At 37.8% G+C, this 23,370-nt stretch overlaps 2 protein-coding genes across 9 annotated transcripts in view; one reads left to right on the forward strand and one right to left on the reverse strand.

The window, feature by feature from the left end:
- SMC4 (structural maintenance of chromosomes 4) overlaps window positions 1-1,842 on the forward strand; it is a 33,672-nt gene extending 31,830 nt beyond the window's left edge. For all 6 annotated transcript variants that reach the window (XM_045539563.1, XM_045539564.1, XM_045539565.1 and 3 more), the window contains 3 exons: window positions 109-341; window positions 859-1,042; window positions 1,505-1,842. In XM_045539563.1, coding sequence (XP_045395519.1) covers window positions 109-341; window positions 859-1,042; window positions 1,505-1,657 — 570 coding nt within the window. In that variant the 3' untranslated portion in view covers window positions 1,658-1,842. The remainder of the gene's footprint in view (window positions 1-108; window positions 342-858; window positions 1,043-1,504) is intronic.
- Window positions 1,843-3,372: 1,530 nt separating this feature from the next.
- Window positions 3,373-15,121, reverse strand: TRIM59 (tripartite motif containing 59). Of its 3 annotated transcripts, none has more exons than XM_045539570.1 (3): window positions 15,016-15,121; window positions 13,978-14,050; window positions 3,373-6,419 (listed from the first exon to the last, which is right to left on the reverse strand). In XM_045539570.1, exon 3 carries the CDS (start codon window positions 6,414-6,416, stop codon window positions 5,205-5,207), a length of 1,212 nt encoding a protein of 403 aa, XP_045395526.1. In that variant the 5' UTR covers window positions 6,417-6,419; window positions 13,978-14,050; window positions 15,016-15,121; the 3' UTR covers window positions 3,373-5,204. The 3 variants fall into 3 exon arrangements, with proteins under 3 accessions (XP_045395526.1, XP_045395525.1, XP_045395527.1); XM_045539569.1 differs by having other exon boundaries at window positions 13,974-14,050; window positions 15,016-15,100; XM_045539571.1 differs by lacking the exon at window positions 13,978-14,050 and having other exon boundaries at window positions 15,016-15,100.
- Between the last annotated feature and the right edge of the window lie 8,249 nt (window positions 15,122-23,370).

Below are 23,370 nucleotides of genomic sequence, written 5' to 3' on the forward strand. Positions count from 1 at the left end.
TCCTTAGCCTAAATTCTGACCTTTCGTTTTACATAATTAGCAGTGCTGATTTTCATGTCAAATTTATATTCCAAGTAGATTTTTCCTAACATAATATTCTTTTCACAGGAAGAATTGTATTTGCAACGAGTAGCAGAATTGGACAAAATTACTTCTGAGAGAGATAATTTTAGACAGGCGTATGAAGATCTTCGGAAACAAAGGCTTAATGAATTTATGGCAGGGTTTTACATAATAACAAATAAATTAAAGGAAAATTACCAAATGCTTACCTTGGGAGGGGATGCTGAACTGGAACTTGTAGACAGCTTGGATCCTTTCTCTGAAGGAATCATGTTCAGGTTTGTAATTATACTGAGTTTTTAATCCTCCTCTTACCTATCTGTATATATTCTCCAAACTCTTAGTATTTCTTGGCTGGTGGGATGTGAAGGCAATATCTACGGCTTGTTTTATTTAATAATAAATACTATTTTGTTTACATGCTATTTATGCTGACAGTTTACAGGGGCAAACAGCAAATAACCTTTACAAAATATACGTCTAGTTCATCTTTTTTTAATTTTCAAGCCATGTCTGTCAAGTTTAATATCAGGATTGAAAACTGCATTTGATAAGGGGAATAGCAAGAAATACTTACCTTGCTGTTTAAATCTTAAAATTTTGGTAGGTATTAAAATATGCTCATCTTCCAATGTTTTTATAAAATAACCAGAAAAAATAGTTCAAATTTGTGAAAAGCAAATTAGAGATTCCCAAGGAGGAAGGTGGTAGAAGTCAATTATGGAAAACAAATCATGAAGTCTGAGCTTTAGCTTTACGAGTAATTTGACTTAAGAGTTTTCTTAATTATTTCAGTGTTCGACCACCTAAGAAAAGTTGGAAGAAGATCTTTAACCTTTCAGGAGGAGAGAAAACACTTAGTTCATTGGCTTTAGTATTTGCTCTTCACCACTACAAACCTACTCCTCTTTACTTCATGGATGAGATTGATGCTGCCCTTGATTTTAAAAATGTGTCCATTGTTGCATTTTATATATACGTAAGTGATCATTTAGGAGTTTTTATCCTGTAATTCTTTGACTTGTTTCTATTGAGCATTTTCTCTACTCTCTTAACTGTATGTCTTCTAGTATCAATGGAGACCAAATCCTCCTTTATTTGAACTAAATATTTCCACTATGGAGAAGTAAAATATAAATTGAAAGTCGTAGCAGAATCACAGGTAGGGACCTCAGGTCTCCTTCCTAGATCTTTTCCACTAATCTTTTCCACTAGAAGACTTCTAGGCAGTCATACTTCCAAAAATGACCAAATTCCTCTCAAACTCAAATACTGTTTTATGAACTATCCATGCCATAATTCCTATATGTTATTATCCATGTAATGTTAAATTTATTGTCCAAGAAATATTTGTGGTTACATGTTTATTATGTGATTTTTCCCATTATTAATGTTTTTAACTTACTAGTTTTTTTTTTTTGTTTTTTGTTTTTTGTTTTAGGAACAAACAAAAAATGCCCAGTTCATAATAATTTCTCTTCGAAATAATATGTTTGAGATTTCAGATAGACTTATTGGAATTTACAAGACGTACAATATAACAAAAAGTGTTGCAGTAAACCCAAAAGAAATTGCATCTAAAGGACTTTGTTGAGCTTGTTTGTACTGAAGACTCTTCAAATTGAATTGGCATAGATTCAGTGTATTGTATTACTGAGTTTTCTATTTGTAAAGGATTATGACTTGTATTAAATACATATTCCTAAACTGGATCACAAAATGATTCTATTTTATGCTATTAAGAGTCATTTTATAAAGTCTAATAAAATATTCTCTATACTTCTAGGAGATTTGTAAGAATCTGATAATTTTGTAAGTGGTAGACTATGAGAAAAATAAGATACCTGGACGGTCAGGTAACTTTGATTCTCACTTGCTGCCAACAAAGTTAAAAGTATGTTTGTTGAGGCAAATTTCTAAACTAGATTTTGTTATCAAGGTTCAGCATGCCTTCGTGGACCTTTCAACTATACTAGAAAAGCCTGCCAACTAATGTTGGATAAATTCTTAAGGCCTTCTGCTTTATTTGCTAATTTAGACAATCACTATATTTATTACCCAAATAATGGGAACTTTTTTGGTAAACCAGTCATTCTGAGTTATATGAATGTGAATTTAAATATCGTATGCTTTTCTAAAACTTGTTGTCTTTGACCATTTGAAACTTACTTGCAATAGAGCCAGTAAACTAAAGCAATGTCTGAACATATAACTAGCCTGTATCATAATTTGAAAAATACCCCACTATAGCTGCTTTTTAAGAATGAAGTAGACATTCTTAACATTTTTCTGGATGTTGCCCCATTGTAAATCAAGCATATGTATATGGAGGTTAACTTCCTTAGGAAAGTAAGGTGTCTTGAGTGTTTGCCTATTGAATTGTTAGGATTTTTTACAGTGTATTGGCTCAAAAATGTTGTAATGCTACTGGTGGAAATAAGTTGGCACCACTTGGTTTCCATAGCAATTTTGGTAATTGAATCAAAATTCTTTGTCCATTTCTAGATACTTAACCCTAAGGAGTTAAAGAGCTAATTACTTCATTATTTAGTGGACCATTGTTTAAGTATTAAAAATCCATCAGGAGTGGGCACAGTGGCTCATGCCTGTAGTCCCAGCATTCTGAGAGGCCAAGACAGGAGGATCGCTTGAGACCCGGAGTTAGAAACCAGCCTGGCCAACATGTTGAACCCCATCTCCACACATAAAAGAAAATTAGCTGCCTGTTGTCCCAGCTCTGAAGGCCGAGGTGGGAGGATTGCTTGAGCCCAGGAGTTCAAGGTAACAGTGAACTATCTATGATCATGTCACTGCACTCCAGCCTGGGCAACAAGAGTGACACCCTGTTTCCCCAAAAAAAATAATTCTACCACAGTTTGTATCATAATACAGCCATAAAAATGTAAATATATTAGTAGCATGGACTTAAATAAAGCAAGATCTGAAATTCAAGCATGGTCATTTGTTTTAAATCAAGAATATAGCATTTTTTACTTTGCACTTATTGTTTTCATTGGTGAGAGAAATGAAAGGAATTTTTAATACTTTTATTAATAAGAAATACAATAGAGTTCATTACTGTTTTAAAGAGTTAAAACAGAAAATACCCAGAACCCATATGAAAAATCCGAAGGTACCAGTCCTGAGTTTGAGTGTCTTAAGCTACTAAGTGTAAATAAAATATCAAAATGATTTTATTAAAATACATACTTTTGTTACACATAAAACTTGGAAATATTTCAAGATTATGTACTTTAAACTACAATCTCATCGTCTGGCAAAAATACAGAAGAACAGCATGTATAAGAATCAGTTACTTGTATACTTTATTAATGCATACTTCATAAAATTCATCAAAAAATAAGTTTTGTTTACTAAAAACTGGCAAGTTACAAAATATTAATGTCAAGCCTAAAATGGTGTTAATAGGATATGCTTGGTTCTTAACACAGATTATAAACCTTAATTTATTAACATTAATCTTGGCCTACTTAGATCCTTTAAAGGCAGTGTGACAGCATGAACTCTGAAAAGAAAACATGGGCTCTCCCACATACTAGTGTATACCCTTGGGCAAATTACTGTTTTGTTTGTTTCCTCATCTACAGAAAGTGGGGGTTAAAAATACAACAGATATGTGAGATTAAGTGCTTGACACATAATGGCTAACACACATTTATTTCAGTGCTTACTAATATTTACATTTATTCAAAAGTACACGGCACTTGCCTGGTGTGACTAATATTTTAAGCAAATTGAATCACCAACTTAAGTTAAAAGTTAATTCTATTTCTATTTTAATAGCTGAATATATCTCTCTTTACCTCCAGTACACCCTTCTATTGTTCTTGGCCCATACAATAGTTAATTGTGCTAGGTAGTCTCCAGTCTAATGATAAATTGACAATTAACACTTAACTCTCAGCAGATAAGAATGTAGGATAGTTTTAGAACTAGTTCCCTAAATATAACTATGTTTATTCATGATAGTTTACTTAAATGTAATCTGTAGGCCCAGGAGCATTCCCTTAATATGACCTGGAAAGTCTTTTTGAACTAGGTAAGGCTCCTAGAGATGGTGATCCAAGAGCAGCCCATTTGAGCTATCTGGAAAGCAAATCAACTTATACTCGAGGTTGCATGGACAATGGGCCAAAAGCCCTATCAGAACTCCAATCCCTGTTAAGAAGGTAACTAAAGAGTTTTGACTTAAGTTCTTAAATTCAAGAAATGTAAGACTAAATTGCTGGTACTTCCACATTAGCATAAAAAGGGAATTTGGCAGATAATTTAAAACAGTATCTAAGATGACTATAAAGTTCACATAATGCCATCAAAACCTGTTGAGAGTGGAATATGTCACATAGGACTGTTCTAATATGTTTGGGTTTTTTTTCCAAAAACTGATGTGACAATACTACAAAAGTCAAACACAATCTTAAAAATTAATTTACATAAATCATAGAATATGACACGTATTAGAAAATGCCACTGTTCCCTAACTTATGTTATCCAAAAGCAATCACTTTACTTGGAATGAATGTTGATGATAAATATTTTAGAGCTCTTAAATCTATCTAAAACACATTAGCTATATGGCCCAGGTATATTTGATCAAAAGATCTTTAAATAAATAATGCCTTATCACGTTTAGGCTCTGCTGCTTGATTTTAAAACCTCTCTTACCATCCTTTTTCACCCATTCAAAAGCTTCAAGCAACATCAAAATAAAGGCATCTGCACTTTCAGCATTTTGCCATCTTTTAACCTAAAAGCTACATAAAGAACTACAGAGCCAACTTACTGCAGTGTGTAATAATGGTAAAATATTGGTACAAGAATGTTTAAATGTCACAGCAACATTAAGTCAACCTCCATGAAGCCAATAAAAATGGGATAATATATTAATACTCAAATCAAGTAATTAGCAGATTTTGTTTTCTAATAATGATTTGAATATTTCAGATGCTGCCTCATTTCTAATTTTGACATCATTTCTAACCTACAGAAGCATAAAAGGTATAACATTTCTATATATTTGTTGCAGCTCTAATAAACCTTACTACCCCATTTGTCCATTTAGCGATGGTTAGTCTCTGCTATACAGAATAAGTCCATTTAAATAATTCAGATAGAAGTTCTCAATGAGAAACTATTTTCCACATAAATTCTTTCAACAAATATAAAGTGTGACATAGTATATTTTTTAGATCATGCACATTGTTAGATAAACTTTGGTAAACAGATAGAGAGACTTCAGAAAAACATATTGAGGTGATTTCATTTAAAAAGGTTATTATGTGTTGGTTGAAAAAGAGTATTAACATCAGTATCACTGAAATCAGTGTAACTATAAAAATGTTTAAAATTTTAAAAAATTCAACTTCTTTTTCATCCTTATCAGGCCAGGAACATGGCATACTTTTTGAAGAAATTTTCATTTCAGGAATGAGCACTTTCTTAATTTGTCCAATTTCTGTTCTGTTCCACTCTTCTTTTAATACTTTGCTTACTCGAGGATAAATTTCAACAGGTTGGACCTCAGGAAGTGGTCTTTGTTTCAAGATCTGCACACGCTGGCGGACATCATCGACTTTTTCAAGAAATTTAAGTGGAGATTCTTCTTGTAAAGATGTTGTCAGTGTCATTAGTTCAAGCTGCTGCTCTCTCATTTCTTTCATTCTTTCAATTTGTGGAGTATATTCTTGATTAATCAGATTGCCAACATCACAGAGAGCCGTTAGGAAAATTTTTTTTTTCTGTTCTAATGTATCACTAAGTTCCTTAAAATACTGGAGAACAACTTCTTGATCACCTTGGACCATTTTCTCAGAATGAGATTTTTGTTCTTCCAGCTTTTCAATAAGACGAGTAAGATCTGTCCAATGTGTGTCAGTTAACTGTTCAAGCAGTTTTTGTGGAGTGTCCTTTTCTTTCAGATAGGCACTTTGAAGGTCATCTATAGGATGACCATGGTGTTGACCGATGGTAAGGCAATGACCACAAACTAATTTTTTATCTAGTAGGCAATAAACATTTAATGGTTGCCTGTAATGTTCAGGGCAGGTGACAATATCTGGATGGTCTTCTTGCTGGTACTTTTCAATAATAGCCCTTAATGCAAAATTAACAGGTAAAGATTCAATACCAGTTGGAGCAATTTCAATAATACTTCTGCAGTTAGGGCACTTGAGTGGAATTCGTAAAGGTCTCCATATATAAAAGTTACCAGATGCCTGAAGAACGTTTTCCAAACAATTTCTGCAAAATGTATGAGAGCATGGTAGTACACGAGGATCTTCAAAAATACTGTAACAAATGGGACACGTTAACTCATCCTCAAAATTGTGCATTTCCTGTCAAGAGAAAAAAGTATTTTAAGTCTACATATATATAATAAAGACATCTGTACATATTTTGTAAAGTTTTAGGTGTTAACCTCCAAATTGTTAATATACCATGATTGTCATTTAAAAGAGGACAACTAAAGGTTATTTACTAAGATTTTTAAAATGAAGCTTTCTTAGTCATTCAATTCCTAATATATATAATATTGAATAATTGATAATCTTTAAGAGCTTATTCCTTTAGGACAAAAGTCATCCCAAACAACAATTTCAATTAATTTCTAATGAAATGCTTCAAATTTAAGTTATTTAAATTTATTTCCATATAATGAAGACTAGGTAAAATTCAAAGTGGTCTGTTGTTAAAATTTTCTTAATGATTACAACTATTCTGTGCGACTTTTTAACATTCTAAGGTGCTAAATCAAAACTGCACATACAATGGAAACGCAAAATTAAATATTTCCAATATATAATATCACAATTTAGGCTTAACAAAATTATATTCTTTAACTCAAAAGAAGGAAACATGCTCCCAGTTAGCTCAATCATAGTTTCTAAAGCAAGTTACTGTAAATTTCTTAGCTTCTTGAATTAGAATACAAGTATGCTTAAAGCCCAGGATCAGCATAACATAGTTTTCCAAAGCAATTTTAACTTGAAGATTTAGAAGGGGAAAAAATGTAGATTAGTCCTTACAACAAAAATCAAATGAAAGATGAAGAGTTTGACTGTGGTAACTCTGAACAGTGACTTAATTTTTAAGTGAAAAACTTGAGCACTAATGTAAAGAAAATCAAAGTCACCATTAGTCTTCTTTCCTTCATGAAAAAGTCTCGAGTTATTTCCCTGAGACAGAAAAAGAAACCCAGCAACAGTTCCCATACCACTCAGACACAAGTAACTGGACCTGTTGGCAAGCTATTATTGTATTTCCAACAGAAGGCTGATAGTTTTTTTCACCCTACCACCTCTTACAGTTTCCCTTCATACCTATCCTCAACGCATGCCACAATCCTAAGGACTGACTTACCCCTTGATGAAAAATCAAGTTACACCACTGTTTAAAGAACCTAAAACAAAACAAAAAACACCCAAGTGCCATTCAAGTAAAATATAAAAGTTACCAAGTCACCCTCGATAAAACTAACGTATAGGCCAGGCGCGGTGGCTCACACCTGTAATCCTAGCACTCTGGGAGGCCGAGGCAGGTGGATTGCTCGAGGTCAGGAGTTCGAGACCAGCCTGAGCAAGAGCGAGACCCCCGTCTCTACTAAAAATAGAAAGAAATTATATGGCCAACTAAAAATATATATAGAAAAAATTAGCCGGGCATAGTGGTGCATGCCTACTAGTCCCAGCTACTCGGGAGGCTGAGGCAGTACGATTGCTTAAGCCAAGGAGTCTGAGGTTGCTGTGAGCTAGGCTGATGCCACGGCACTCATTCTAGCCTGGGCAACAAAGTGAGACTCTGTCTCAAAAAAAAAAAAAAAAAAAAAAACTAACTTATAAAATTAAAAGTTTGTGAAAACAGCATCTAAAAAAAACTAATTGCACTTTTAATAAACATAAAACCCCTGTAGACTTTTTAGCTCTTGGCTCCTCATTTTAACCATCTGCTAAACTCTTACCCTTCAAGTCTCAATTTGAGCCTGCCTCTTCCCCAGATTCCACTATTAGTCTCATTTAACACTGCACTTTTACTTCATACCACTATAAAGGGATTTTATTTAAAAGAATTTTGTAACATTTTTGTATACATTACAATGTAAGCCTTCTATAAGGGCAGGAATTGTGTCTGAACTGTGGTCATATTCCCATAGCCTAAACACAGAACTTAAGTAGCCATTTAACTTAAGTTAAAGATGACATTCACTGCAGATAAATTCAAGTGACTGCACACTGGGAAGACTTTACAACTTTGCCCTACACCTACAGAGAGCTCTGAAGCCATTACAAAAACCAGCCAAGAAAAACAAATGCGATTCTCAAGAGTATTTCAGTGGTGTCAGAATTGACAATGAAGGAATAAACAAAATAGCACTTAGCAAGGAATGAAGTTTGAACAGTGGAAATTGAAATATAGCATTCAATCTAGATTTAATGCTATAATTAGATCTATTTAATGTTTAAGTAGCAAAACTAGCCCTAAAACAGAATCTAACTTTTCTCTCCAGAGCCCTATTCATTCTTTCTTTCTTCTTTCTTTTCTTTTCTTCTTCCTTCCTTCCTTTCTTTCCTTCTTTCTCTCTTTCTTTCTTTTTTCTTTCTTTTTTCAGTAGAGATGGGGGTCTTGCTTTGTTACCCAGGCTGGTCATGAACTTCTGGCCAGCAAGAAATCCTGCTGCCTTGGCCTTCCAAAATGCTGGGATTACAGGTGTGAGCCACTACAGCCAGCCCAAAGCCCTGTTCTATACTTGTAAAAAGCCAGGGAACGACTTTTCTATGAATCCATTTAAGGGCCTAAAAACTCAACTTTCTTTAGAATGAGACTATTCACCATAATATCATAAAGGAAATGTCATCTCCTGAAAGTGAAAATCACAGTATCAAACTATCATATGTAAAATTTTTAATTAATTTTTTACCAGAAATTTGTGGGTAACTTGAACATCACAGAAATCAAATTCTATTCTCAGACTACCTTCTTGCTGATTTAATATAAAAACTGATTTTAGGTAACAAATCCAAGAGAAATCAGAACTGGTTACAAGAAGCAAGCTTAGTTGAAAAATAACTTTCAAAGGCCAGGAACTTTCTGGCTGTTTGCTACCTGAAGTATAAGATATAGGTGGCTATCGTGCTTATCAGCCAGTTCTTTCAGAAACCAGTGTGAAATTCTACGCACCAGAAATTTTCCATAAACATCCTAGGCTCCTGAGAGGAAGAAAAGGAGCAAAGAACTTTCTTTACCTATGTATATTTTCTAGGGTGAACATCTTGGACTTAGCTATGCTGTAAAGTTTCCAAACAGTGAAAACATCAGTAACAATGCTGGAAACCAGAAGACAATGAAGCAACGTCTTTGATATTCTCAGGAAAAATGTACTTCCTAAATGGAACCTAAAATTCCTATACCCAGAAAAAAAAAAATCCATTTTGATATAAAGACAGTTTGATGTGAAGGGTCTCAAAAATAAACAATCCCCTGCCAACTCCTTCTAAAGACGCTACTGCAAGGAGAAAAGAAATCAAAAATTCTCAACAGGATAATGGTGAATAAAAGCGCAGGACAACTGTGTAGGCCTAGAGAACAAGCGGTCTAGAAGAGGAAGACAGATCCAGAAGGGATGTCTTTAAGTAAACAAATGGAACTAACAGAATACTTGATGTATCTGAACATACTGAGAAGTAATGAGAAAACTCAATTTAGGAAAAATTGATAATGAAAAGAGTAGAAATACTATATTATATGACTCAGTTGTCATATTAACATAGTCATAATAGTATAAATATCAAACATTAATATTTATTTTACCAAAAAGTGACATCCTTCTAAGACAGTCAATACATACTTTAAAATGAAAAATAAAGAAACCACAGTAAAAGCATATTATTTAGAAATATAAAAGAAAATACCAAAAGAAATAGTTAAAAGATAAAAGTAATTGCCTCTAGACAGCAGAAATCTGTTTTTCATTACAAAGATAAATAGTGGCTTTACTTTTAACCATTAACAAGCAATTAAAAATATAATAAAATTTTAAAGAAAGAAATAAAGGATCCAGGCAGAACAGCAAGATGAAAAAAGGAAAACAAAAACATATTGGTCTCAGAATTCTCTAGGACACTGTAATTTCCCAATAAAACTAGAATGGCCACAATTATCTCCCATATATGCTGTCCTATAATGTGACTTTGCTGCTACTCCCCACCCCCACATCAAGAGATGAAATCTATTGTCTCCCCAGAAAAATTTGTGCAGGCCCTTTGACTACTTAGACGAATAGGATACAGTACAAGAGTGACACTGTGAATTCTGGGTACAGCCTTTAACTAGCCTGGCAGGTTGTTGCCTCTTGGAGCCACAAACTGCTATGTAAGAAGTTCAGCTACTTTGCTGAAGAGAGAAGCCAAGTAGAGAAGCAATGAGGTGCCAGACATGTGAGTGAAAAGGCCACATCTGGCCAGCCAAGCTTTCAGTTGTTTGTTACCCAGCAGGAGGTAACCAGAACATCTCCAGCAATAAGGAATGCTAAAAGACAATGTAGCAATGTCCACATGGTCTGGAGGGAAAAGGATATGGCCTGATAATTCTGTACAAAGCCAAGACATAATCTATTCATGTGAAACAGTAAAAATATTCTTAGCAAAATCTAGAGTTAAAAAAAAATTCTATAGGGCAGCGCTGACACCAAATATTTTCATTACCAAACAAAAAGGAATATAAAATGCACATTCAACTAAAGAGAAAAGTTAAGGGAAAAAAACCCTAGGAAAAGCAGAAGAAAAGAATTAATAAGAAATGGAAGATAACAATGAATTAGAAAACTTAAAATTGCTAGAATTGATAAACCCAAGAGTTGGCTCTTTAAATAAATAAATTAGCTATCTGTGATAGCCTCTAAAATGGCCCCCGATGTCCTCTATCTTCTGTGTACTTTTGTCATCCCCTCGAGTGTGGCATAGACCCAGTGACTCCCTTCTAACACACAGAACACAGCAGAAGTGACAGGATATCTCTTCTAAGATTTTGTAGTAAAAGACCGCGGCTTCTGTCTAGGGTTTTCTGGCTTTCTCTCCCTTTCTCCTGGAGCACTCTCACCAACGGAAGCAAGCTACCATGCTGTGGGCAGTCCAAGGTCCACTTGGTATGGTGAAGAACTAAGGCTCCTAAGTCTTAACATTCCACAAGGAAGGTAAGCCTGCAAACATCTACACAGGTGAGCCTGGAAGCAGATACTTTAGGCCCAGTGAAATCCTGCAATGACTATAGTCTCAGCCAACAGCTTCAGTGCAAACTCACAGACCTTGGGCCTAAGGCACCCAGGAAGGAGATTCCTTACCCACAGAATTTGTGTTTTAATATTTGTTGTTCTAAGCTGCTAAATTTGGTGACAACTTATTATACAGCAATAGATTAATACACTATCCAAGTATACTATCCAATTAAGAGGGGAAAAGAATAACAAATGTACAAAGTTAGCATTGAGAAAAGGAAATAAACCAAATACAGAAAAAGACAAAATACAGATAACATCTTGCATAACTCTATGCTAACATATTTGAAAATCTATAAGAAATAAATTATTCTCTAAGTCAGTTCAAATTACTAAAACTGACCCAAGAAGATAAAGCAAACTATAGGAGAAATTTACAGGTCAGAACAGTGTCACTCTGAAAAAAAAAAAAGGGAGGCGGTTTCTTCCCAGAAATACAAAGTTATTATAATTCAATAACAAAAAATCTATTAATATAATTAACTCATTTAAGTCAATGGAGACAAAAAATGTCTAATCACACTAGATGTGAAAAATACACATAATATTGAAACCAATAAGTAATTCACAGAGACAGAAAGCAGAACGGTGGCTCCCAGGGGCTGGAGGGAGGAGAGGATGAGGAGTTATTATTTAATGGGTACTATTTAGGGAGATGAAAAAGTTCTGGAGATAGATGGTGGTAATGGTCACAAAATCTGAATGTATTTGATGCTATTGAACTGTACACTTAACAATAATTAAAATGATAAATTTTATGTTACATATATATATATATTTTTTTTTTTTTTTTTGAGACAGAGTCTCGCTGTGTTGCCTGGGCTAGAGTGAGTGCCGTGGCGTCAGCCCAGCTCACAGCAACCTCAAACTCCTGGGCTTAAGCAATCCTACTGCCTCAGCCTCCCCAGTAGCTGGGACTACAGGCATGTGCCACCATGCCCAGCTAATTTTTTCTATATATGTTTTAGTTAGCCAGATAATTTCTTTCTATTTTTAGTAGAGACAGGGGTCTCGCTCTTGCTGAGGCTGGTCTCGAACTCCTGACCTCGAGCAATCCACCCGCCTCGGCCTCCCAGAGTGCTAGGATTACAGGCGTGAGCCACCGCGCCCGGTCCATATATTTTAACACAATAGAAAAACTTAAAAAAAATTGTGTCTTGCCTATTATCCGGCTTTTCCTCTGCCAAATGAATTTTAGAATCAACTTGCACTATCTATGCTTTTAAAAAGTAAAATAAAAGTAACCCATGTAAAATGTATTTTCTTCCAGTGAGTAAAGCCCATGTAAAAATTGGTACTTGGTTCAAGACTTCCTGCTTCCTTTTCGAAAGTCACCAAGACATATGAATATAAAACAAAAAGTCTTCTCAGAAAGAAACCTTAGGCTATCATCTACTTTTAAATTCACTAATTTCTTGTGTTTAAGGGTCAAAAACATAGTTCTGAATTTCCAAACTTTTTATGAAGTCTTTCCCCAGAGGACCGATTCCCTATGAAGCCTCCACAATGTCTAACCAGCATATTAGATAATAGATATTATAATAAATGATGAATTAAGTAGCATAAAAAATACCATTGCTCATTCTCCCCGTAAACTAGTTTTTAAGCTTTAATTCACATATGCTTTACTGCCTTTCATCTCTAAACATAAATGGTTATAAAAACATTCATTACATTTTACAGCCTCTGAAAAGAAATTATATTTACCACATTACAGAGTTAGATGACTTGCCCCAGGATTTCTAGTGAGTCAGCTGTAAGTCTGGGAAAATTCAAGTGGTGTCACTACCCAGATTAGGGCTCACATCTTTGTGGCCCTACCTGATAAGTACATTTCATGCAATTCAAGACTTACTTAAGAAATACTACAACTGCACCATATATAAACATACATAAGACAAGATTTTTTAAAATACCTTTATCACATACAAATATACAAAAATAATGAGAGATCTTCATAACTTTTTAAAATTAAAAAAAAAACATCCTACTGTCAGATCTGATTTTTACTCTTTGTCCAACTGTTCTGTTTCTTTCATTTTGGTACCAACTTGTTTCCCCAAAATATAAAAGAAACTATTGATGCAATTTAACCAAGAACTGATTTCAGAAGTTAAGGATGTAATTGCTCGTTATACTTCCCAAAATAAAAATACATTTAGTGGAAAACATTCAGCAGCATATTTGGTGAAAGGCAATGTCAAAACCAACATTATGTAAAATCAAAATCTCACCTTTCCTTCAATGAATGGCTACTAGCTTATTAAAAAAGATCAATATGTAAATGCATAAAGTAAAAGTATCCAGGAAACTTAATAAATGCAATTTGCCGATCTGTATGTATAAAATACCATCTTTGTGTGTGTTGAGATGTACACATACTTGTAAAATTTCTGAAAGAGTATACAAAAGAGTTAACAGTGACTACCTTTAAGATATAGGTCAGATGAGGGAGCTGTTTACATTTCACTTCATGCTATTTTGATAAGATGGCTAGAATTTTATACACAACCAACATATATCTTTCTTCCAGAGACTTTTAAATTTCACCTTATATTTACATCATACACTCTAAAAATTTACCAAATATGTTTTCATATTTACTTAATCTTCCAAGGCTTACCTACTTTGTCGATCTCCTGTTTGGGTACTGAATGTACTTTATCTTCTCCAACTTTTCCAGATTCTTTTATTCTTACTCTAAAATTACAATAATTTTATCTTAAATATTTCAGATTTAATTTCTCATGTCATATAAATGATTGTTCACGGTCTTTGACGTTTACCTTCCTTATGCCTCATTGTGTTTTTAGAAAAGTAATGACAAATACCAACAGTTGGTGTTGCAGTATGTATCACCTGTAGCTTGAAAATCCCAACCGCCCTGTGACCAAACAGACTGTCACAAAGGACCTCTTTTTACAGAGTCAAGTATCTCATGAGCTCTCGAAAATACTCACCAACAATCGTGATGACGGAACAAACGTTCATGGTCACTTTGGATTGCTTAAAGTTAACTGAACAAGAAACATCTATGGGAGTAAAAGACTTTGCCAGCTCAAAACTATAACTATTGTTAAGTTATTCCCATAAACACGTTTGTTCATCTCCGTTCTGCCATTTAAATGTTGTGCGACCCTAGGTCAGTTTTACCTAATACATCTCAAAACCGAGGCTTCACATCTGTAAAATGGGCATAATTACACCTACCCCGGTAAAGGCCTGTGAGAACCTCGCACAAAGAAGGGGCTCAAAATGGCAGTACTCTTCCCCTCCCTTTCTCGGAGGTTTATAGCCACCCTGCCAGGCCTCGCTCCTAATACGGCTCCACCGCCACCGCCTCGGCGCCCTCCTGCCCCAACCTCCTCCCACCACCCACGGGGCCGGCTGGCTCTGTGGAGTCCCGCTCAGCTCATCCTCGCCATCACGACGGGCCTTCTCCCTCCGAGAACGTGCAGTCCCCTACCGGGGGGGTGGGGGGGGGTCCCCAAAGTCTCCATCCGGGACAACAGGGGATGAACGCAGGACCCAAAGCCACCCACCCTGTCATCAGCCCCCCACGACTCCCCGCCAAACACACTCAGTATAGAAGCCTGTGCTACACGGGAAAGAAAAGGGACCCGGAGCCGCCTTGTCAGATCCGAAAAGAAAGTCCTCAGACTCACCGAGGGGAGGAGAGAGACCACGCGACTCCACAGCGCCAAAACAGAGCTCCGCAGTCACCAGGCGGATGCTGAGAGGGCTCAGCGGTCCCGCCCTCCTCCGCCTCGGAGGACTTCAGGTGCCCAGACGGGGCGGGGCCTCGCGGAACCTCGCGGCGCAGGCGCAGTCTCCAGGCAACATTCAACTGCGCAGCGTCAGCCAATGGGAAAGAACGCGGGGCCGCTGTTCGAAAGTAAACGGCGGGCGGCGGGTGGGGGCGGGGTTCGGTTCGAGGCGGGCACCCGATCTCTGCGCCTGCGCGCTGGGCGCCGACCGCCTCTCGGAAGCTTGCGGAGCTGCCTAGCACGAGCGGCTCTGCTAGCTGTGGGCGCGTCGGCTGGCGCTACCTCGTGGGCTGGGGTCCTGCCTGGAGAAGCGGGATGGCGCCAATGACCCGGAGACGGGCGGGGCCTGACTGGGGCCAGGCTGAGGCGCCGGCGGCCGATGGTTTCAGTGGGCCAGGCCGTCGGAGCCTGATGCTGGGCGTTAAAGCGCGATGTCTCACCTCACAGATGCCCTGCTCCGAGGAGTCGCCACCCGCTCTGGGGACCCCACACGGTTGTGGGCAAGCTCCACCCTCCCTTGAGCTGAGTGTCCTTTTATTTACCGTCTGGAGACCTGGACTCACCAGAGCACGGGAGGAAGGGCATTAGCGCTCCCTCGTCCTCGGAGAACTGGGGCGGCGTTAATAGCTCTGAGAGCTCGTGGGAACCCTGGGACTCACCTGGGACGGTCTCTGCCGCTCTCCCTCCGCTCACTCTCGTCCCCGCATTTATCCCCTTACTGAAATGATCCCACAGATGACTGCTGTCCGATTCGATGCTTTTCCCAACTTCTCCAAGTTCCTACTTCACCTTCCTAATGCCTTGGAGCCAGAAAACACAGTTCAGTTGTCCTTTTCCCTGAAAAACATTCAACTGTATCTCAAGACACATTCGCTTCTAATCACAGCTTCCCTTCCTGTCAACCTTAAATAATGTGGTTCAGAAAATATAATTAAATATAGAGTTTATTCGCGCACGAAGTTGAGAATAGCCACCAGGAGACACAGACTCCAAATGAATGGGGGTCAGCGGTCCAAACTAAAGTTTCACTTGCATAGGCAGAGGCAGAGAAATTTTAGCAAGATTTCAACATTTTCCATGGGAGAACAGCGATTCATTTGGTTACAGATTACTGTAACCAAATGAAGACTATTTTATTACTCCCTGAGGAGGGGGAGTGACCTGAGGGGGTCTCATCTCTGGCAACCTTAGGTCTTCCTAATTATTTACAGACAAAAAAGGCAGAATTTGCAGCTGCATGCAGAGTGACTCAGGCCACATAGCCAGCGACCTTCCTCTCAAAGCTCAGAATAATGTAAAATCCAACAGCTTTAAGTATAGCTTCAAGCTATACTTGAAAGTCGTTTTATTTACTAATGTGCTAAATAAAATTATGGGCTTACTATACTGTACATTCAGTACATTCAGGTCTTAAGCTGTTATTCAGTAGATTACAAAAAATATTAAACAGAAGAATATAAAGCAGAAAGTGAGGCAATATTAGTGAGGCCTGAGTCAATCTCAGATACCTTCACCAATTCAGCTACCTAAAAGGCTGTTTACGAAGTGTGGATTCCAGCAATATCCAGAGATGCCCCGTTTCATGGTGATGTATAGCTGTTTCTACTTTTTTAGACACATGTATTTTCTTTCTATTTAAACATTGAAGTCATCCTGATAGACAGGCTTTTTAACTACCTGTCAAAATCGTATGTTGTGAATATCTTTCCATAGCAAAAAAAAAAAGCACTATATTTCTATAAAATTATTCTCTTAAAGTATGATTGCCTCTAGAATTGAATTAATATAGCTGAATATTAATGTTTTGAGCTATAACTTTTTCCACTTGTGTTTTCCCCTGTCTGCTTCCTTATCTCAAAAGAGTTATGTATATAGCAAGAAAGCAAAGCAGGGCAGCATGGCTCACGCCTGTAATCCTAGCACTCTGGGAGGCCAAGGTGGGAGGGTTGCTTGAGCTCAGGAGTTCGAAACCAGCCTGAGCAAAAGGGAGACCCAGTCTCTACTAAAAATAGAAAAAAAATTAGTGGGGCACGGTGGTGTGCGCCTGTGGTCTCAGCTGCTGGAGAGGCTGAGGCAGGAGGAGCGCTTGAGCCCAGGAAAATGAGGTTGCAGTGACCTATGATGACACCAGTGCACTCTAGTCAGGGCTACAGAGCGAGACTATCTCAAAAAAAAAAAGCAGAAGAACCTCTAACTAGACTTACTGGCTTTTGTGTTCCAAGAAGGCTGAGCCGGTTGAGGAAAATAACATTTGAAGGAAGAGGCTGAATGCTTGAGAGAAGCAGAAAGAGAGAAGTAAGATAGCCCCAAAATAGAGATTACTCAGGTCCTTAAAGTCCCATGGGTTCCCAACCCTGACAAAGATTAAAGATTTCTGTAACCCAGCATGACTGGGGACAGGGCATGGGGAGAGTGGCAGAGAAGTGCAGTAGCCTACAAAAACGATGGCAGCCTCAGCAATGGCAGTCAGCTCTGCACATGTGGGTTGTGGACTATGATTCATGCACTCTACGGAAGATAATGTTTGCCTGGGAAAGTGGAACAGGAGAACTAATACTCAAATGCAGAAGGTACATGCTTAAAATCCGTAAGCCTAAAAATCAGATGCTAAGGTGCTCAGCCATCCAAAAAACAGTGGGGAAGGGGAGAGTTCAACTGCTTTGGGTCTCTCCTTATATACTTTCACTAATTTCCTTTTGATAGAATATTGGAAAGGGGTAAAAGATGATAAACATTTGCAATTACCAGGTATAGGAAGAGAAGGCTATAAAACATGAATTTTAAGACAACCTTTTGGTGTTCAAGTCAGATTCCTTGCTTCTAGATACCTTCTGTCTCAAGTACTAAAAAGGAGGCCTCTGTAACAGAGGGGTGGCCTTAGGCAAGCTAAAACATTTTTTGATTTGGGATGTTAATAGCTACAGACTTTAAATATCCCTTTGTTGTCTCCCATCACATTGGCCTCAGAAGAATTATAATGAAGAAAACGTGGTTTTTCCAAAGTTATAAGGTTCCTGTGGTTCATTTCTAGAACTTCAAAGAAAACGTAGCAGCAACTGGCACCATGATTACAGTGGCAATGAACCAGGGACAATGTGCTAGGAGAATCTACCAAACAGTTCATAGAAGGTCATTTTACCTCCTGTGGCAATGGTATACTTCTAAAACAGCACCCAGCTATATGATGCAACGGAGTTTATAGACTCAGAGTTTTGGAGTTGGGAGGGATCTTGGAGGCAATCTAGAAAAACCTTATTTCCAGAGAAGAAAAACCTATCGACCATGTTAATGTTGCCTTAAAATGAATTTGAGCCCAAATTTGTGCATTAGTACTTAATATAGAAACTACATAATTTTTAAAACTAGAACATATTATATAGAATTTATTTTCACACAGACCTTTTTAACTGTATCTCTGAATGCAATTTGGAAGACTATAAGGATGTTCTGTCCACTAACAGTTTACCTCCTAGCTAGTTGTCCTTTCCTTTACTGTCTATCATTAGAGTCATTTTATTTCAAATGCCACTAACTTTTCTTTTTGCCACCAGCTTTTTTAAGTGCTCAATGTTATGGGTGGCTGTGATCTTAAATAAATTTGGGGATCTCTTACTGTAGGCAGTTCATATACAATTTTCTAGGACATTCTGTTTGCATGTATTCTGTTCTGTATATATGATCTGATCTGCAAGCATCACATTTATTTTTATTATCCAAACATTTTGAATTTCAGGAATTTTTTCTTATAAATCATTCATAAAATTTTGATTTTGATATAGCCTTGTGTGATTCTCTAGTCCAATTCATCAAAACAATATTTGTTAGTTGCCCACTAAAATATACAGCATTAAAGATGAAAAGAACACAGGTCCTATACTCAAGTTGCTTATCTAAGTGAGCTAACATACAGGCACAGTTAAATGTTAATATCAGATTACCTATAGATTGGAGTGATTGTACAGCAGACTGGGACAAGCAGCCCAGGTCTCAGGCCACTGAGTTCCCCAGATTGCTGGTAACTAATGACCACGTAGTTGGAGGTGCACATAGGTGGTCTTTACCTGTTCTAAGATCCATAGAAGAATTTCTATAGTTGTTACAAATCAGAGTGGCTGCCCACCTCACAATTAGGTCCCCACTAGTCATGTCTGTGCTACACCATGGTGTTAGTCTCTGTCTCCTATAATTTAGGATGGCTGGATTGTGGGCAGCAAGACAAGTCTGGGAATGGGTAATACCTACCCAGTGTTGGTGGGTATCACAGCTGAAAAGTCAAGAAACATTTATCTTTTGTGTTTTGGAGACTAGGGTGAATAAAACAGCCCTGTTGTTTAAATCCTCTACTGAGACACTGCCCTGTTTTCTGTTAAAGGAGAGGCACTAGGACTTTTCTAGTTACAATGACCCTCTTACCTGGAACATGGCAGTATATACATGTCATCGTGTATATTCAGAATAGCAAATACCAAATATATGCATGTGCTAAGGACTCGAAACAGTTCATGTGGGCGATTACATATACAGTTGACACTTGAACAAGACAGGTTTGAATTATGTGGGTCCATGTATGTGTGGGTTTTTCCCAATAAATATATTGAAAATATTTTGGAGATTTGTGACAATTTGAAAAACTCACACATAAACCACATAGCTTAGAAATATCAAAAAAAATAAGGAAAAGTTAGATATGTCATGAATGCATAACATATATGTAGATGCTAGTCCATTTTATCATTTACTACCATAAAATATACACGAATTTTTTATAAAAGTTAAAACTTATCAAAACTTACACACAAAAACACTTACAGACCGTACATGGCATCATTCACAGTCGTGAGAAATGTAAACAAACATAAAGGTGCAGTAATAAATCATAACTGCATGAAATCAACTGTAGTACATATTGTACTAACTGTAATAATTTTGTGGCCACCTCTTGTTGCTACTGTGGTGAGCTAATGTGTTGTAAGTTCACATGTTGCCTGTTTCACTGTGTGATGTTAATCATCCCTGCGGGAGTAGTTCGTCTTTTCAGTAAATTGCCTATCACAGTAAAAAGTGATCTCTCATGGTTCTTGCACATTTTTCACTGTGTTTAGTGAAATATCATAAACCTTGAATAACACCATGGGACGCATATGAAGTGCCACTAGTGATGCTGGAAGTGCTCCCAAGAGGCAGAGAAAAATCATGCAATTACAAGGAAAAGTTGAATTGCTTGATATGTACCTTAGATTTGAGGTCTGCAGCTGTGACTGCCTGCCATTTCAAGATAAATAAATCCAAAGTAAGGACTATTGTAAAAGAAGAAAAAGAAATTCGTGAAGCTGTTGCTATAGCTATGCCAACAGGTGCAAAAACCTTGCACTTTTTGCAAAATACCTTTTTTATCTCGTATTAAAAATGTAGCTTTTATGTGGATAAAGGATTGTTATAAAAAAGTCATATCTAGAGACTTTAATATGATTCAAGAAAAAGCAAAATTATTATATGACAACTTAAAGCAAAAGGAAAGTAAAGGATCTAAAGCTGGAGAATTTAATACCAGCAAAAGGATGGTTTGATAACTTTAGAAAGAAGTTTGGCTTTAAAAATGTCGAGATAACAGGAGAAGCAGCTTCTGTCAACTAAGAGGCAGCAGATGAGTTCCCAAATGACATTACGAAAATTATTGAGGAGAAAGAATATCTGCCTGAACAGGTTCCTTTTTTTTTTCTTTTTCTTTTTATTTCAGAATATTATGAGTGTACAAATGTTTTGATTACATGAATCGCTTTTGTACAGTTTGAGTTAAAGTTGTAAGTGTGTCCGTCACCCAGATAGTGTGTACCTGTTAGGTATGAATTTACCTGCTGCCTCCTCCCCCCTCCCACCTGCTTGGTTTCTGTTGAGTTTTACTTCCATATGTGCCCATGAGTGTTCAATGGTTCCAATTTAATAGTGGGTACGTGTAGTGTTTGTTTTTCCATTCTTGTGATACTTCACTTAGAAGAATGGACCTCAGTTCCATTCAGGTTGTTACAAAAGGTATTATATTACCATTTTCTATGGCTGAGTAGTGCTCCATAGTATACATATACCACACTTTTTTTCTTTTTTATTTCAGCATATTATGGGGGTACAAATGTTTAGGTTACATATATTGCCCTTGCTCCACCTGAGTCAGAGCTTCAAGCGTGTCCATCTCCCAGACAGTGTGCTTCAAACTCATTATGTGTGTATATACCCATCCCCTCCTCCCCTCTCCCATCTGTCTGACACCCTATGAATGTTATTCCTATATGTGCACTTAGGTTTTGATCAGTTAAAACCAATTTGATGGTGAGTACATGTGGTGCTTGTTTTTCCATTCTTGTGATACTTCACTTAGTAGAATGGGTTCCAGCTCTATCCAGGATAATACAAGAGGTGCTACATCACCATTATTTTTTGTGGCTGAGTAGAACTCCATGGTATATATATACCACATTTTATTAATCCACTCATGTATTTATGGGCACTTGGGTTGATTCCACATCCTTGCCACTGAATTGTGCTGTGGGCAGGTGGTGGGGGGTGGAGGAGATGGGTATATCCACACCTAATGGGTGTGGTGCGCACTGTCTGGGGGAGGGGCACACTTGTAGCTCTGACTTGGGCAGGGCAAAGGCAATTTATGTAACCTAAACATTTGTACCCCCATAATATTCTGAAATAAAAAAAAAATAAAAATAAAAAAGAGCGAGACCTGTCTCTACTAAAAACAGAAAAATTAGCCCAGAGTAGTGGTGTGTGCCTGTAGTCCCAGCTACTTGGGAGGCTGAGGCAGGAGGATCTCTTGAGCCCAGGAGTTTGAGGTTGCTGTGAGCTAGGCTGACACTATGGCACCCTAGCCTGGGCAAGAGAGCAAGACTCTCTCTCAAAAAAAAAAAAAAAATGTTTTTCATTTCATATTATTTCTCGTCTGTCAAAGAAATCATGGTAAAAACAATTATTGGTATGTCTTTATGACAAATCTCTCTCAGATCTCAGGCCCACAGGGAAAAAAGACATGTTTTTCACTGATGAGCTAAGCATCACATAGATAGGAAAGCTACATAATTATAATCCCTTGTGGTCAACTGCTAAGGGATTAGGGCCAAATCTTAGAATCTGACCAATTCCCTGTGCAAAAGGCCAAATAAATTACTTTTCCTCAGATGGCTTTTATATTAGAAATTTTAGCTGCAGCTTCAAGATACAAGATATCAAATGTCAAAATGAACTATTAGGCAGACAGACTACTCTGGGGAACATACAAAACTGTTGAGGGAAGTCTTAACCGCCCTCAGGGTATGCAAGGGTTGAGTGAGGATTTGCGAGAACTCCCCTGGAAAGAGCTATGGGGGTGATGCCAGTCCTACCCTCTCCCCCAGGGTCTGCACCTCCCCTCAGGCCTAGAGACAGGGGTCTATGTCTACCCTGCATTGGAGGGACTGAGTAGACTGGCATTTACTAAGTCCCTGGCAATCTGAGAGGGGAGACACAGCTGACGACCCTGCAGGCCAGATTAAGGAGCATTGCTGCTGCGTTCCCAGAGTAGGTGGATGCTGAGAAAGCGTGAGTGTTGCCAAGGATAGCATGAGCAAGTATGGGGTTCCTAAGGTCCTGCCCAACTGTGCCAACTAGCGGGGCCAATAGGCCTCAGCAGAGAAATACTGGAAGTATCACAGCTCTCCTAGGAGCTGCAGAGAGTAAGCAATGAGCCTGCGGGGAGAAGATGCACCAGGTCAGGCAAACTGCAGCTGAGAAGTCCCCAGTGAAATGCTCCAAAGAACTCCCAAAAGAACTCCAGAGCCTCCAAATAACCACAAAAGGTCCCCCATAGGAAAAGAGTCAGCTTTGACATCACGCAGGCCCAGAAGACATGAACTGGGCTTCCACAGCACAGTCAGATAAGAAAGGTCCCGCTTTACTTTCCTCCACCATCTGCTCCAGCGCAGGAGGGACGAGAAATAGCTGGGGATGCGAAGGGTAGAGAGGAGGTCATTTAGAAAGTCAAGGCTGTAGCTTCCCCAGGAGTCAGCGCCCCCCTGGAGTAGGCCATATCTGAAGGAGAGGGAGTAACTATAGTTTCAAATGAAGTTCCAAGCTTTGACAAGAGAACTAATTTCTGAAATGAGACTATTTTGCAATTTAAAAGGGCATCAGGAGTTTGTGTTACCAAACAGTCACTAGAAAAGTCAAGGGTCTGCTGATCTCTTCTATCCAGGGTCAGGGGAAGAACTTTCC

Source organism: Lemur catta, chromosome 1, assembly GCF_020740605.2.
Source record: "Lemur catta isolate mLemCat1 chromosome 1, mLemCat1.pri, whole genome shotgun sequence".
NCBI lineage: Eukaryota > Metazoa > Chordata > Mammalia > Primates > Lemuridae > Lemur > Lemur catta.